Source organism: Tiliqua scincoides, chromosome 5 (assembly GCF_035046505.1).
Source record: "Tiliqua scincoides isolate rTilSci1 chromosome 5, rTilSci1.hap2, whole genome shotgun sequence".
In the NCBI taxonomy this organism is placed as follows: domain Eukaryota; kingdom Metazoa; phylum Chordata; class Lepidosauria; order Squamata; family Scincidae; genus Tiliqua; species Tiliqua scincoides.
Window position 1 is genome coordinate 22,153,074 of NC_089825.1, and position 15,210 is coordinate 22,168,283.

At 41.4% G+C, this 15,210-nt stretch overlaps 1 protein-coding gene across 1 annotated transcript in view; it reads right to left on the reverse strand.

The window, feature by feature from the left end:
* The window catches only part of MALRD1 (MAM and LDL receptor class A domain containing 1), a 241,450-nt gene that overhangs the window by 210,416 nt on the left and 15,824 nt on the right, over positions 1–15,210 (reverse strand). The window contains exons 10-12 of the mRNA XM_066627647.1: positions 14,236–14,657; positions 1,672–1,759; positions 954–1,130 (exon numbers count right to left, since the gene is read on the reverse strand). Of these exons, the coding sequence (XP_066483744.1) occupies positions 954–1,130; positions 1,672–1,759; positions 14,236–14,657 (687 nt within the window). The remainder of the gene's footprint in view (positions 1–953; positions 1,131–1,671; positions 1,760–14,235; positions 14,658–15,210) is intronic.

The following is a 15,210-nucleotide window of genomic DNA, read 5'->3' on the forward strand; positions in this document are numbered from 1 at the left end:
TGTATATTTTTGTTTTGTTTTGTTCTTTCTCTGTATTTTATGCCAATAAAGGTCTTACTGAGCTGAACTGACAATCAAAATTTGGTTTGTTTGATTTTAACAAAGAAATTATTCATTCATTCAATAAAATTGCATCCAAACCATTGTGGTCTTCCTATGATTTAAGGGCCAAATCCTATCCAACTTTCCAGCCCTGGTGTAGCTCTGCCAACAGGGTGTGCACTGCATCCTGTGGTAGGAGGGTAGTTATGGAGCCTTCCACAAGGTAAGGGAATGTTTTTTCCCTTGCCTCAGGACTGCATTGCAGCTGCCTGATGCTGGAAAGTTGGATAGGATTGGGCCCTAAATCCCATTACAGTCCAGAATATTTAACAAATCCAGAACAAAATAAATAAGTGCAATTTATTAGCTATTATGGAACCATTAGATCTACCATGTGCTGTGTGTAGGAAAGATTTTAGGTTGAGATTCTTAGTTATGAGCTATTAAATTGGTTCTGTGTAATTAAGAATGATTATAAAGCATTTTTGTAGGTTTATTTTATGTATATAACCAAGCTAGATAATTTAATGGTCACATATTTACAACTCCTCTGGGCTATGGAGAATTTTCTCTCCTTTACAACTTTGCATGTCAGTGAGTGCACAGGGCTTCAGCAATAATTGGTCGGCTTCTTAAGTACTTACTTTAAAAATGGATGTGGAAAACCACAATAGAGAAGTAGAGATGAAAGGGAATTTTACAATGTCAAGGCCCAGCAGATTTCTAAAGAAGTCACATAACAGTTTTTTCAGTTGAACACAACTGAATAGAAGTATTTTCAGAGGGGAAGTGGTGGAGTGGAAAAATGCATATACAAACAATATTGATATGTGAACATAGAATAGTGGCCTGAATCATGGAAAGAATCAGGTTAACATGTAATGAGACACAGTAATGATTAGTTTGCTCACCACAAGATGATTCATCAGATTTGTCAGAACAGTCAGGTCGAAAATCACATCTCTTGATAACATTAATGCATTGGCCAGTAGCTCTGCAGATGAATTCCTGTTCTGTACAGTTGTTCATGGGAAGTGTCACAGGCACGGATGTTCCTGATGGAGTTGTGGCATCAGTTGGCAAATTTCCTTAAAAGCAACGACTACAGTTAAGCCTTGCAGCTTTCTCAACTATCGTCATATTTCTCGTAAGAAGAGCCCTGCTGGATCAGGCCGAGAGCCCATCTAGTCCAACTTCCTGTATCTCACAGAGGCCCACCAGGTGCTTCTGGGAGCACACAGATGACAAGATACTTGCCTCTTGCTGCCACTCCCCTTCGCCCGGCATTCTATTTACCCTCACATCCCCCAGTGAAGACACCAGGCTACAGCTTGGGTTTAACTTGGGTTACCTTATTAGGCACAAATGACCAATTTTTAAAACATGAAACCAACTGAACACACCGTCCCTCCCTCACCGGTCTGGGGATTTAAACCCAGGTTGGGTTACGGACCTGCAGATAAACAGGATGGACCTATGGAATAAGGAGGTTACGAGGGTCTACTTCATTAACACCTACTCATTGTTTTAACTCCCTGAGGAAATGCAGGCAATTTGCATGAGATCCATATGATGAAACCAAGCCATAGCTTGGCCACACCAATAGCTTATTCCTGCATTTCTACTTACCATTGTAAAGTACACAGTTCATAAATGACAGGTCATCAATTCCAATGTCTCCAGTGAAGCCATCCCCAACAGTACCCTCAACCAAGATCTATGGAAGCAAACAATTTAAAAACCGTCTGTCACTACTGAGAAGACTTCCCCTTCTAATTACATATTTAATATTCATTTTCAAAAAGAGAAGACCATGCGGTTTAGATTTGTTATGAAGAGTTTAGAGTCATTCTAGTGGATAGACTGAGTTTGTAGAAGAACCTAATCATGATTAACTCTCTCTGGTTACTCATTTTAATCACAAGGAACACTTAAGCGTTAGTGTGGTTAGCAACACAGTCATGCGTAAGCCCAATAAAATACCACAGTAATACAGAGTTATGGCAAGATTCTGTGTTAGTGCCTCATCATCATTAGCTGATTCAGCAATCATCATTCATCACAGTTAATAATTTCAGTGATCATCTAAGGCTGCAATCCTATCTACACTTTCCTGGGAGTAAATCTCATTGAATACAATGGGACTTACTCCCGAGTAGACATGAACAGGATTGTGCTGTAAATGAAGCAACATTTTAGGTGAATACTGCTGCAATGAAGCAAAAAGGCTATGCCATTAATCTATGAAACTAAAATATTGTAATACTGTTAGAAAGGATTTTCTATATTTTTGCTCATGTTCCTTTGGAAGTGTGAGAGTGGGAGTTGCTCATTCAGAAATACACAGCAGGGAAGACATTGATATGAATGAATTACATGGGAACAGCCTGATCGATTTCAGGATTAAAGCATTAGAGTTTGAGATATAAAAGAGAGATGGTTTAGATCAGGGGTATCAAACTTGTTTCATACAGCGGCCCAGATAGTATTCATGGCACCAGTGAGGGTCAGAAGTGATGTCATTAAGCAGGAAATGACATCATTAAACAGGTGATGACCAGAAATAAGCATTTTTTTCACTTAAGAACTTGCAAATGACAGAAGAGAAAATATGCAAATCTTGATCATATTTTCAGGATATGGAAGATCCCAATTATCACATAGACTACCCTTTTAGCAATGCCATTTCTGCTGAGGTGTCACTTCGCAGGTCAGCAGCTGAGATGAGCTCTGCAAAGTAATGCCTTGGCAAAACTGTCAAACCACTAAATTTACTCCTTTTTCCTGGACCCTTCCCCTTGATGTAGTGTGTATATTGGTATTTGAATACAGTGATACAATGGGTGGAAGTGGATTGTCACCCAGTGATTCCTTCCCAGTACACTACAGTAGCAACCATGTACAAGTCATGATATTTGACAATTACTATGCTATCAGCCAGTAGATCCATGCAGACTCCATTTACAGGTTCTGTGTGGTTTGAAGGAATGAATTCGAGCCCATAAAAGCCTTGTGTGCAAATGCCCTGGTCTGTAAGGGTACCCTCATCTATCACAGAAAGCAGACATATGAATCCCACAGTCAGGATAAACAAAAAGATACATCTTACTTTCAAAATTAGATTTTCATGCACCATCAGATCTGTACTTTTACAGCGATAATCCAGACAATACATCCATATTTAAAAAAAATGAATGTATGACAGGAAAAAGCAACTAGACAGTAGAGTGCATTAAATTACAATATTGCCAATATGTTTGAAAGCAAATTATCCTCATCAAACAGTTGCACAAGAATAAATGCTTCCTACTTCATTATCAAGGGCATTTAGGAAAAGGGACCAGTGGTTAATATTTTGGGACCAAATACCACTTTGAAAATGTATGTTTAGACCAGTGTTTCTCAAACTGTGGGTCGGGACCCACGAGGTGGGTCGTGAGCCAATTTCAGGTAGATTCCCAGTCATTTCAATATTTTATTTTTAATATATTAGACTTGATGTGCATTTGGGGAAATGTTACAGATCTGTACTTTTAACAGGCTACTATGTATATGCTTTTAACAATTATAGTAAATGAGACTTACTCCTGGGTAAGTGTAGGTAGGATTGCAGCCTAGGATTGTTAAAAATTTTTCCTGCTTGATGATGTCACTTCTGGTCATGATGACATCACTTCTGGTGGGTCCTGAGATTCTTATTCTAAAAAGTGGGTCCTGCTGCTAAAAGTTTGAGAACTGCTGGTTTAGATATTACCTATTACTTTATCCTTTGTCCTCTAGTTACTTAGTTCTTATATAGAAGTGCACTTTCCTTGCTAGTAATAAATAACAGATAGAATCCCAGAAAGATATTAAAAAGTGAGTGTCTATTTTAACAGTTCTGGAGTTCTCCTTTGGTGGGTGACCAAAACTCAAATTAGCTATAACTCAGTGTAGATGAAGTAATTTTCCCACACAAGTCTTTTTGAAAAGCAAGCGAAGCCCTGGAACAGAAGCACACACACAAAATAGAGTTGCAAGTACACACAAAAGTGAGTCTTGACTTGAATATATTCAAGACTTTTCATTTTTAGGGTAAAAGCCCCAAGTCCCGAGTTTTTGACACACGTGACTTGAGTCCATACGAGTCACAAAAAATGTGTTTTCGCGATCACATCATCCAAGTCTTGGCCCACCCCTGCTTATGATGCCGGTGGGAGGCGTCCCCCACTGGTCCACATATGATGCCACTAGGCATCTGCAGTAGTGGACTTGTCACACACACCAACAGAATGTCACTTCAGCCAGCGGGCCAGCCTGTAAGATCGGGCTGTAAATATATGTTTTACCACTGGAACTTAAAAATAAGTTTGGGATGTATTTGTGTGCAATGACACATCATTTGCACAATAATTTTGTACACTCATAACTCTGTGCTATGCTTTTCTTCATATTTTAAATATAAACATCCTAAATATAAACATCCTTTTATCCTTTTATAAACATCCTTTTTAGCACTTGGAGATAATGTCTGATATTGCAACTGTTGTGCCTGTCCAATTTCAAGCATAAGGTTATTGCTAGAGTATCACAACACTGTCCTAAGCACACAAGGCCGATGATGGGACCCTGTAAAATAATTAAAACCATGCTATCCCTTTGAACTTAATCTACTACAACATTTGTTATTAAATAAAATAATAATAGCAAATGGCAACTGTACTGCTGAACGAAAAGGCCATTGTCATTTCGGCAACATATGAGATCTATTTTGCATAATATGATCAGACAAATGAAAATGAAACCATAAGTTATTTCATCTTTTCATTTCTCCTAAGATAAGGCTGATGGCACATAACTCAGTGAAACGGGTTTTTTTCGAAGATGAAAGAGGAGAAGGCCAGTCATTTTTAGTAAATGCTATAAAACAAAGCATAGAGCCAACCTGAAAGCATTCAAAATCCAATTTAGCACAAATTTAGTTAAACAGCCTGAAGCTTATTCAAATTACAAGCTTGCAAAGCTATGCTAAAATTCAGGTTGAAACCTGGATTATTATTTCAAAATACAAATTACTGCAAGTAGGTACACTCATTAAGTTTGGTTATTGGGTAAAAACGCACGACCACCTTGCTATGTGTTTGGACTGTTCATTTTTTTAAAATGTGTGCTGTACTTCTAGAGCACTTGGATAACTAGTCTTATTTTTATCATTTGAAGCACCACACCCAACAACAATGACATTAAAGGATGTGTTTGCTGGGGTTCCACAGGGACAGGTTCTCCATGTGATTGTGCTCTTCCATCTACAGAGGTCTGCAATTATCAAATCAAATGTCAAAATACACCATGTAAAGAAGCAGTGGTTGAAGTGGGACTGTCTGCACTACAGGCACATAGTACTGAAAGTCAGCAGCTATGCAAATCCCATTTTCAACATGTTGTAGGATTGCGGATCCTTGATGAACCCATTCGTGGCCCAATCATTAATATGTTTACAAAATGTCTACAACCAAAAGTTCTGATAGTGATTTTACATCTGCTTTTTTTGTTTTTAAATCTATGCACACACAGTTGCAAAATAAATAGCTTTGCCACAAAGTCACATGCTCGCCTACTGAATAAGGATTATTCCCTTCTTATCTCATTCTATCTTCTAGGATTGCAGGGACTGGGAGGAAAGAGTACCTATACTTCCTGAAAGCTAATCTGAAGACTTTCCAATGGAAAACCAATCAGGGAGACGATGCTGCCTTTGCCTGTATGGTGCATCAGCCCCACCTGTAGCAGTAGGAGCAATTGGCTGGTGCAACACGTGCCCGTTAGCAGAACTAACAAGCCTTTGGGAGGCGCAGGAACTCTTCCCTCCCAGTCCCTGTGACCCCCAAATATGAAGTGTCATGACCCCTGGGGAGTCGCAACCCTCGGATTAAAAACCCCAGAGATCGACAGTCTTAGGACTCATTGGAAGAACCCCACCATATTGGTCTGAGATATCTTGTTTTCTGGTTTTCACTCCATGAAATAGGTGTTATACAACCCCCATTAAAATACTTTGGGATTCTGCCATATTTACCAAAGTAAAAGGTATGAATGAGATCAGTTTCTCAGCTGGTTTATTACCAGTTTAAGGAGATCTGCCCAAATTCAGTTTCAAAACGGAAACCACTATAAAACTCATCTGCAAGCTGAAAATCTGCAAATCTCATATGCTGTTATATATAACAACCTCCAGGGAACTCATTTACCATGAAGCTAATTTCACATCTCATTTATTGTATGAATGAGGATAAATAGCTCCTGATTTCTTCGGCATTAAGAACTTTGGAGATCCAGCTTGAATGAAACTTGCAAGGGCGGCATGAAGTTGGTCAAAGTCTGTTTTGGGTAAGAATTATTTCACAGGACAATTAGGTAAGTACTTAAAAGGATAAAGGTGCAGTATGACAGTATTTAAATGCAGGAAAGAGAAATGCACTAACATATCCAGTGGTAAATATGAAAGTGATTCTTACAGCCCTATTATTTTATTCGATTTCTTCCATAACTTCTGGGTGTTTCTTTTTAATTGACAAAACTATGAATACTGTATTACAAAAGTTTTAACAAGACATGAACTATGGGGAGGCATTTGAGATATTCAAGAGTTTCAATATTGAGATACTGCCAATTATTAGACAAAATGCAAAGGTGTCGCTTGTATAATGGCTATGGGAAATGTCTAAACGCTGTGCATTTGGAATGCTGAAGGCTGCAATCCTTTGCACACTTTCCTGGGAGTAAGCCTCATTGACCACAATGGGATTTACTTCTGAGTAGACTTGTCCTGGAAATTTATTTTCTTGTGCTTAGAGAAATTGTATGTTTGGGAAAACACAAAGAAAAGAACAATGATTGTGATTATTCGACAGACCACTCTTACACAAACATATTCTATGGATATATCAGTTTATACATCACACAGTAGTACCTACTGTTCCTTTAACATATAGAAGTAAACACATCTATGTATCTGCCTGCCTCCATATAACCTCTTCCACTCACAGAGATCATCTGAGGAAAAGTTCTTCAAGTGCCTACAAGATAGGTGAATAACAACAAGGCCTTCCTAGTGGCACCCCATCTTTCAGAACAACGACAAGGGATTGTTTGCTAGGCTCTAATATACTTTAGTAACTAGGTAGAAATGCTTTTGTTTGCCATTGCGTTTGAGGAATGGTCATTTTCAGTGCAATTCTAGGCATATCTACTCAGAAGTAAACCGCACTGAGTTCAATAGGACCAGGGCCTCTGAGAGGAATTTTATCAGGGGGTACAAGTTTCATTTGAGCCCCTTCTCAAAGGAGAGCAGAGGGGGTGAAACAAAGCAGGGGAGGATGACGACAAGGGTGGGTAGAACATGGGGTGGGGAGGAGACAAAAATAGCTGGCACCAACTTGAGAAGTCCCATTGTGGGGCTTGCGGCTTCCCTCAAGGAGCCCTCCAGCTGCTCCAGCAGCGGCTCAGTATACAACAATAGCCATTTTGGCACTGCCGCACCTGGCAATAGCACCAAGTATAGGACTGGGCTGTATTCTACTATTTTCATGGTCTGTATGTTTTTCTGTCTGTGTAATTATGTATTTAAAAAAAAATTTTAAGTTCTTTCTTTTTTACTAAGAGGGTGGAATAGAAATATTCTAAACAAATGGTTGGTTGGCAACCTTCAGTTTCAAAAGACTATGGTATAAGCCTACAGCACCCAGTATTCCCATGCGGTCTCCCATCCAAGTACTAACCAGCCCTGACCCTGCTTAGCTTCTGAAATCAGGCATATGCAGATAGCAGTGTGGTAATAAGAACAATGAATTTGATTAAGCCGTAGATACTGGTAAATTCAACCCATCAAAACATTCTGTTTTCAAAAAAAGAAAACACAAGTAACTAGAACATATTTTAAAACATGCATGGCTGCCCTGTTGCACAGAATAGTAAGTGTGAAATTGCTTCTGTAGCTTTCTGTGGGTCAGGAATGCCCAACTGTTCTGTCCAGCTGCAACAATAATCTTTCCTTCTAATCATAAAAGTAAAACTCAGGAGGAAATAAGTAAAATATCTTGTCTTTGTCACACTCATTTAATGAATAAGCTGTCATATGATTAATTTCATAAGATATCCTGCAGCTTAAACTGTTTCCAAAACAGATGCCTCATGGGTAAAAAAATTACCAAGTGTCCAAGGAATGGAAAACTTTTCTAATAAGGTGAGGCCAAACATTCCTTTAAATAATACAAAAGCACATGATGAAAAATGAGATACGTTGTAAGCAAATATAATAAAATGCCAGGCAATTAATTTTCATCTAACTTTTCAAATGTAAGAAAATTGACTTTACAGTCAATGTCATTTTTCATCAGGTTGTTGCTGATGCCAAAAATAAAGAAAATTTTTCATTTTAACAGAGTAGGAATTAAATCAAAGATGTTGCGGATTGGAACTAATTAGAAACCTATTTCTTCTTCCTCTTTGCTTCCCACTTTGGATAATGACAAAATAGCATTTTGCTAGATCCACTGCAAATCGCAGCTGTAGTATCACTTATCATTAAGACAGTCAAAATAACTGTTTTCACTTTTCAACAATGTGATTAACAATGGAAGTCATTGAACCACTTCTAATACATAACACTTTAAAAGTTTCATGTTATTATTATTATTAACTATCTAGAAATTTGGTGCCTTGGGCAGGAGGTCTGGTCTAGAGGGTTGAGCCTCCATTTGCCTGAAGATAACATCTGAAGGTCGCCAGTTCGAGGCCACCGGCACCCTGCGACCTTGAAGCAGCTGATAAGCTGAGCCGAGCTATTCCATCTGCTCTGAGCGTGGGAGGATGGAGGCCAGAATGTGCGACCAGATCAAAAAGAAACATCTTGAATGTTGTGGTTTCTTGAAAGATAGAAACCTTCTTTCAAATTGTAAAAATCCCTACGGGGATTTAAATTGCCTGCCTGTGTAAACCACCTTGAATAAAGTCTAAGGAGAAATCTGAGGACCAAGAAAGGCGGTATAGAAATACCTGTATTAATTATTATTATTATTATTATTATTATTATTAGGTGCCATGTAATAGATACAATCTACAAACCCTGCTCAGAGTTTTGCAGTCAAAAATATATCATAAAATGAAGGTTTATTCTCCAATAGATGCAATCTGATACAACTTTGCCTTTTTCCAATTGCATATTATGTTAAAGCAACATGAAACTTAGAGCCCAATCCAATCCTTCCCCCTACCAATGCAGCCATGCCAAAAAGGTGCATGCTCTTTCCAGCTGGGGGTATTGGGAGGCTTGGGAGAAAGTGGGAATTATTTCCCCTTACCTCTCCTTAAGCCTTCTGTTCACCAATGGGTCTCCTCTGAACTGAACCAGCTTTTTAGCTGGCAGAAGTCTGAGGAGAAGGGGTGGGATACCTCTGAAAGGAGGGGATAGGATCTGGTGTGCACCATTGCCATTGAATTCACTCCTTCCCACCACCTCCCTACCCAAGTTCCTCCCCCTGCCCCTACTGCTGCCTTACCTGGTCCAGCAGGGTCCAGTGGTGGAGCTACAGCACTTCTGTATCTTGCAAAATGGCCACTGATGGAGAACTCTGCACTCCATCAGCAACCATTTTATGACTGAGAAACTCACTTCCATTGTTGTAATAGGCTCCACAGGATAGCCCAATCCGTAATAGGATTGGGCTGTCAGGCACAATTAGGTAGCAATACAATCTACTAAGACGTTCTTTTAGTACACACTACAGTAGGTAGCTGCCAAAAATGCGATCTCACGGATAAGTCAATGGCAGGTTTTCAGCCAAAAATCATGGAATGTTCCTTGACCCTTGGATGGGGGTAAAACTTGGGAATGGTGCTTGAGAAGAGGACCTGCAGCTTGCCCTGGAGCCTGACTGAAAGAGGGGAAAGAATCTGAGCTGCACCACTGTTTTTGAAGACATTAACAAAGTGCTTATGCAGTACTGTGTGCCATTCCCCTTCTGCATAATAGAACAGCCAGGAGGGAGGAGAAAGGAAGCAAGGGGAATTTTTCCCCCCAATCTGCAGTTGTACTGAATTTGCAGTTGGCAGGCTTTAAGACCCAGTGGCTGCCTGCCTGCCAAGTCATGTACTGGCTAGTTGCATTGGGAGAGGTAAAAAGCATGGCCAGCCAGAGCGACTTTTCACAGGGTGAGCTTGTGCCTTCCACTCCTCTGGGTTTCTCCTGGTTGCCGCAACACCCCTGAACTGCACAACCCCAAGTGACCAGCAGATAGGACAAGGAGATGGTCTATGCTGGCTTTTTGACAACAATTTCTGCCTTATAGGTGAGTATCTACGGTATTTGTTGTTTTTTAATACTGAGGCATTACCACTAGTCTTCTTCCAACCAAGAATTTGGTAAACCAATCTATGTCTTCTGTGAATTATGATGTGACTAAAAAAAAATTGCCTCTGTAGAATGTCAGAGGAATCTGAAATCAGTGGAAGCATTGATAAATACAGTATTTGGCTATTTGACTAGGTTATTCCTTTCAAACACTGAACAATTCTTCACTCTCAAATCCTATTGTTGCAGTTTTTTAATGCACACAACTCCTACTTCAGTAAACTTAGTCCAAGATATGTGGATAATGAGAACTGCAATAACCAGTAGGGATAATCAACTTATGCAGTCCATCTACTTAGGAAGAGAACTTTGTAAGAGTCATTAAAAGAAGCCTGTAGTGGTTATTGTGGTATAATAGAAGATCAAAAGCAGTTTTAGTAATTCCTTATGATTTCTCAGTACCACGTGAGGACAATTAACTTAGTTCACAACCAATGGATAGGATTTGGCACAGATCCGGAGTAAATGTTAGATGATCAAAATTTAATTGCTTGATCCTTCATAACTAATATTTAAGTATCTGATTATAGGTGTCTTTAATTTCCAAGGATGCTAGAGGTCTTAAAATGGACCTTTTGATACAGTACACCATGTTATCGCAATATGTTAACAGGGACTGCCTGTTTTGTCTTAGTGTTTAAAGCAAAGGCAACAAATGTCTGTCAGATATTATAAAAAAACATAAAGAGATGAGAATGCCCGAAAGTAGTCTTGTCCTGCGAGGGAACCAAGCATATTGATCCCATTGACCCACTGGACTATTGCCAAGGGAATCAGCCATGGGCCTTGCAACTCAATCTGTAGATTTCCCTGGCACAAGGCAACTCATTCATGTACTCTCTAGCCAAGACTGCAAGCCTTGTGAAACGTTCTAAATTGTGCATTACTCAAAGGATTGCCAACTGACCAAAAAATGGCAAGCCTGTTTGTGAGGGTAGGGTTCTGCCTTGTACACTGCCTTAGTGGAAAGGTTAAAGTCTGCATTCTGTCTGTTTTCTACAAAATTTTAAACCCACCCACATACTTATGCAGAAAACATGCACTTGGATTGCAGAAGATTAGAGCGCCCATATTTGTGTATGTTTTTTAATAACAGCCTAGGGGAGATATTTCTGATTAGGACTATGGCAATGGTGAGGGAACTTGGGGCTGGCCTCAGGGCAATTTGGCTGATTTGGCTAAAACGGTCCCTGCGGTTTGGAGGGGTCCTGCACTGCCACCGCCAAGGTACAGCAGCAGAGTGTATTTGTACCCTCCTGCCTGCTCCTGCATCTATTTGGCTGAAATAATAACAATAATAACAACTAGCCTTTCAACAACAACAACTAGCCTTTCTGGTCATTGGATTACTCCTCTGACTTTATTCAAGGCGGTTTACATAGGCAGGCATTTCTAAATCCCTCAAGGGGTTTTTTTTACAATCATAGAGGTTCTCTCTTTCAAGAACCAACAACATTTCAGAATGGATCCTCCTGGTTTGGTCTCACTTCTGGCCTCCAGTTCTCCCACGCAGGCTGACAAGCAGCTCCATCTCTCACATGGGCAGCCAAGACGCTTCTTATAAGAACATAAGAACATAAGAACAGCCCCACTGGATCAGGCCATAGGCCCATCTAGTCCAGCTTCCTGTATCTCACAGCGGCCCACCAAATGCCCCAGGGAGCACACCAGATAACAAGAGACCTCGTCCTGGTGCTCTCCCCTACATCTGGCATTCTGACTTAACCCATTCCTAAAATCAGGAGGTTGCGCATACACATCATGGCTTGTACCCCATAATGGATTTTTCCTCCAGAAACTCGTCCAATCCCCTTTTAAAGGCGTCTAGGCTAGACGCCAGCACCACATCCTGTGGCAAGGAGTTCCACAGACCGACCACGCGCTGAGTAAAGAAATATTTTCTTTTGTCTGTCCTAACCTGCCCAACACTCAATTTTAGTGGATGTCCCCTGGTTCTGGTATTATGTGAGAGTGTAAAGAGCATCTCCCTATCTACTCTGTCCATCCCCTGCATAATTTTGTATGTCTCAATCATGTCCCCCCTCAAGCGTCTCTTTTCTAGGCTGAAGAGGCCCAAACGCCAAGAGCAGGTGGAATCACTCAGCTGGGCTTGTCAGCTGCTTCAAGTTCTCGCCATTCTCAGCTGTTCAGGGAGCTGCCGGTGTTCTCGAACTGGCGACTCTCTGATGTTATCTTCGGGCTAACGGAGGCTCTACCCTCTAGACCAGACCTCCTGCCCTGAAATGGGTCTCCTAAGAGCAGTTGGCGATTTACAATTTCCTGCTGCCATGCTTTGCAGGCAGCACTATTAGCAGAGGGATTGCTGGGGCTGGATGGTGAATGGGGGTGGGTGGGCTGAAGGGAGCACACAAATGCACTGCATTGGGCCTTGCTGCTCCTGGGTCTTGCCCTGAGGGAACTAACCTGTTCTGCACCATTTTCCCACTGCGATTCCAAAGTTGTTACCTGACATGTTATGGAAGGCTTACGTGTATCCTTATGTTACTTCACTGGAGGAAAGCAAAACCTTTGGAAGAATTTTCAGTAGGGAAATACTGTGGGCAAAAAGGGTTAACATTCCTTCCCTCATCATCATGGTCCCAATCTGAACAAATACTTCTTTCTTACTTTTTTTTTAGAGAAACATGGAACCCAGTTTCTGTCACCTCATCTTATTTGACTCTCATAGACAAATCTATATGTGAACCTTACGACACTCTCTCTCCCAGTTCCACAGTGAATTTCATTGTTAGGGATGTGCAATAATGTTCTTTTTCATTATGTGATTTCATTCATATATTAACAACTTTGCTCTTTTAGAATGCAGTCTTAAGACTATGCTGGGACAGTGCAAGTCCCTTGCATCAGCCCAGAAGTGTCACAGTTGTGTTGGCAACCTTCAGTCTCGAAAGACTATGGTATCGCGCTCTGAAAGGTGGTTCTGGAACAGCATCTAGTGTGGCTGAAAAGGCCAATTCAGGAGTGACAATCCCTTTCACACCGGGAGCAAGTGCAGTCTGTCCCTGGTCTGTCTCCCTGGCTATGGGCCTTCCTTCTTTGCCTCTTTGCCTCAGACTGTTGGCTAAGTGTCTCTTCAAACTGGGAAAAGCCATGCTCCACAGCCTGCCTCCACGCAGGCCGCTCAGAAGCCAGGGTTTCCCACTTGTTGAGGTCCACTCCTAAGGCCTTCAGATCCCTCTTGCAGATGTCCTTGTATTGCAGCTGTGGTCTACCTGTAGGGCGCTTTCCCTGCACAAGTTCTCCATAGAGGAAATCCTTTGAGATCCGGCCATCATCCATTCTCACGACATGACCGAGCCAACGCAGGCGTCTCTGTTTCAGCAGTGCGTACATGCTAGGGATGTTTGGAAGTGTCACAAACATGCCATAAAGCACGTTTGCATCTACTCCTCAGTCAGCTGGGCAGGTGAAAGTATGCACACCGGCCTGCAGAGGCTGTATCCAGCCTCTGCTGCAATGAAACAGGGTAAGTTTGCGGCAGCCAAGCGCAGCTGGTGCAGGGGTCTGAGGAGGTGGGCAGAAGGAACATGCTGAGCGGACATTACTAGGTTCAAGAAGCATTTAAAAAGGGCACCCTTTATCCAAATGATTACAATACATGTTGATGTAGAACATCAACAATAACATATCTGAATAATGTTTAGCTGTGAAAAGGAACTTTTCCAAAGGAAATGTGATCAAAAATCTTAAATTTTTAACTTTAAAAAAAGAAGGTGTAAACTTTAGATTATGCGGACATTTCATTTTTCTCTAAACAAACAGATCAGAGACTGAAAAGACGGTACCTGAAATGGCTCTGAACTCATAATGTGGAGGACTTTCCTTATCCATCTGTTGCCTTGATTACCAAATGTGTGCCACAGCAGATGTCCCCTTGTGTTGTTCACAGTTCTCTGGGAAACTGCCAACCTGTAAATGTGCTTTCCAAACATATGATAATGGAAGCGAAAGATGCAGCTTTTGTTGCCTGTTGCAAAGGTAGAATTAAATACTGGGCTGAGCAAAGCTGCTCTGTTTTGAAACATCTGTGGTTCAGAAGACTCTATATAAAGGTAGTGCCCCTTGACTGTGCCCAGAGTGTGATCCTTCATTGGTCCGGTATTCAGTGTGGAAGTTGGACCTTGTTTTCTGGTCCAGTTGAAGTCGTCATCCATGTCTTGCACCCAGTTGCAGAGTCCCAGCTCAAAGTTGCATTGCAGTTCAGGGGCTGAAACCAAGAAATGTACCAGTTAAAAGAACAACTGTATTAGTAGACTACGAAGTAACTAAGGGCACAATCCTGACTTGCGCTGGTACAGGCAAACCAGGAGGCTTGCGCTGTATCCAGCGCAGGATTGTGGCCAGAGGTGGCTTAGCCAGAGGCAAGGGGAAACTTTTCCCCTTACCCCTGGGTAAGGGCTGCTGGCGCCTATGGGTCTCCTCGGACTTGAGGTGGCACAAGTCCGAGGAGAGCACAGCAGCTTGAAGCCGCTCCATTCTCTCTGGGGATCGGGGTCGGGATCCGGAAGCTACGGGGGTTGGGCTCCAGGGACGGGGTTGGGCCAGCCTAACGTCAGGTTAGGATTGCTCTCTTTATAGCTAAATTAATCTGGACGAGTACAAAGCAGTAGATTATTTCCATGGAGGTATTATATGGCAGCAAATGTAGCAAGGTCAGTGCAGCTGCTCTGTCTCTTTTGAGGTAAGGAGATATTTGTCCCCTTGTCCAGGAAAAGCCCCAGCTGTGGCTAAGGATCTACTCAGATGTGCATCTGCTAATT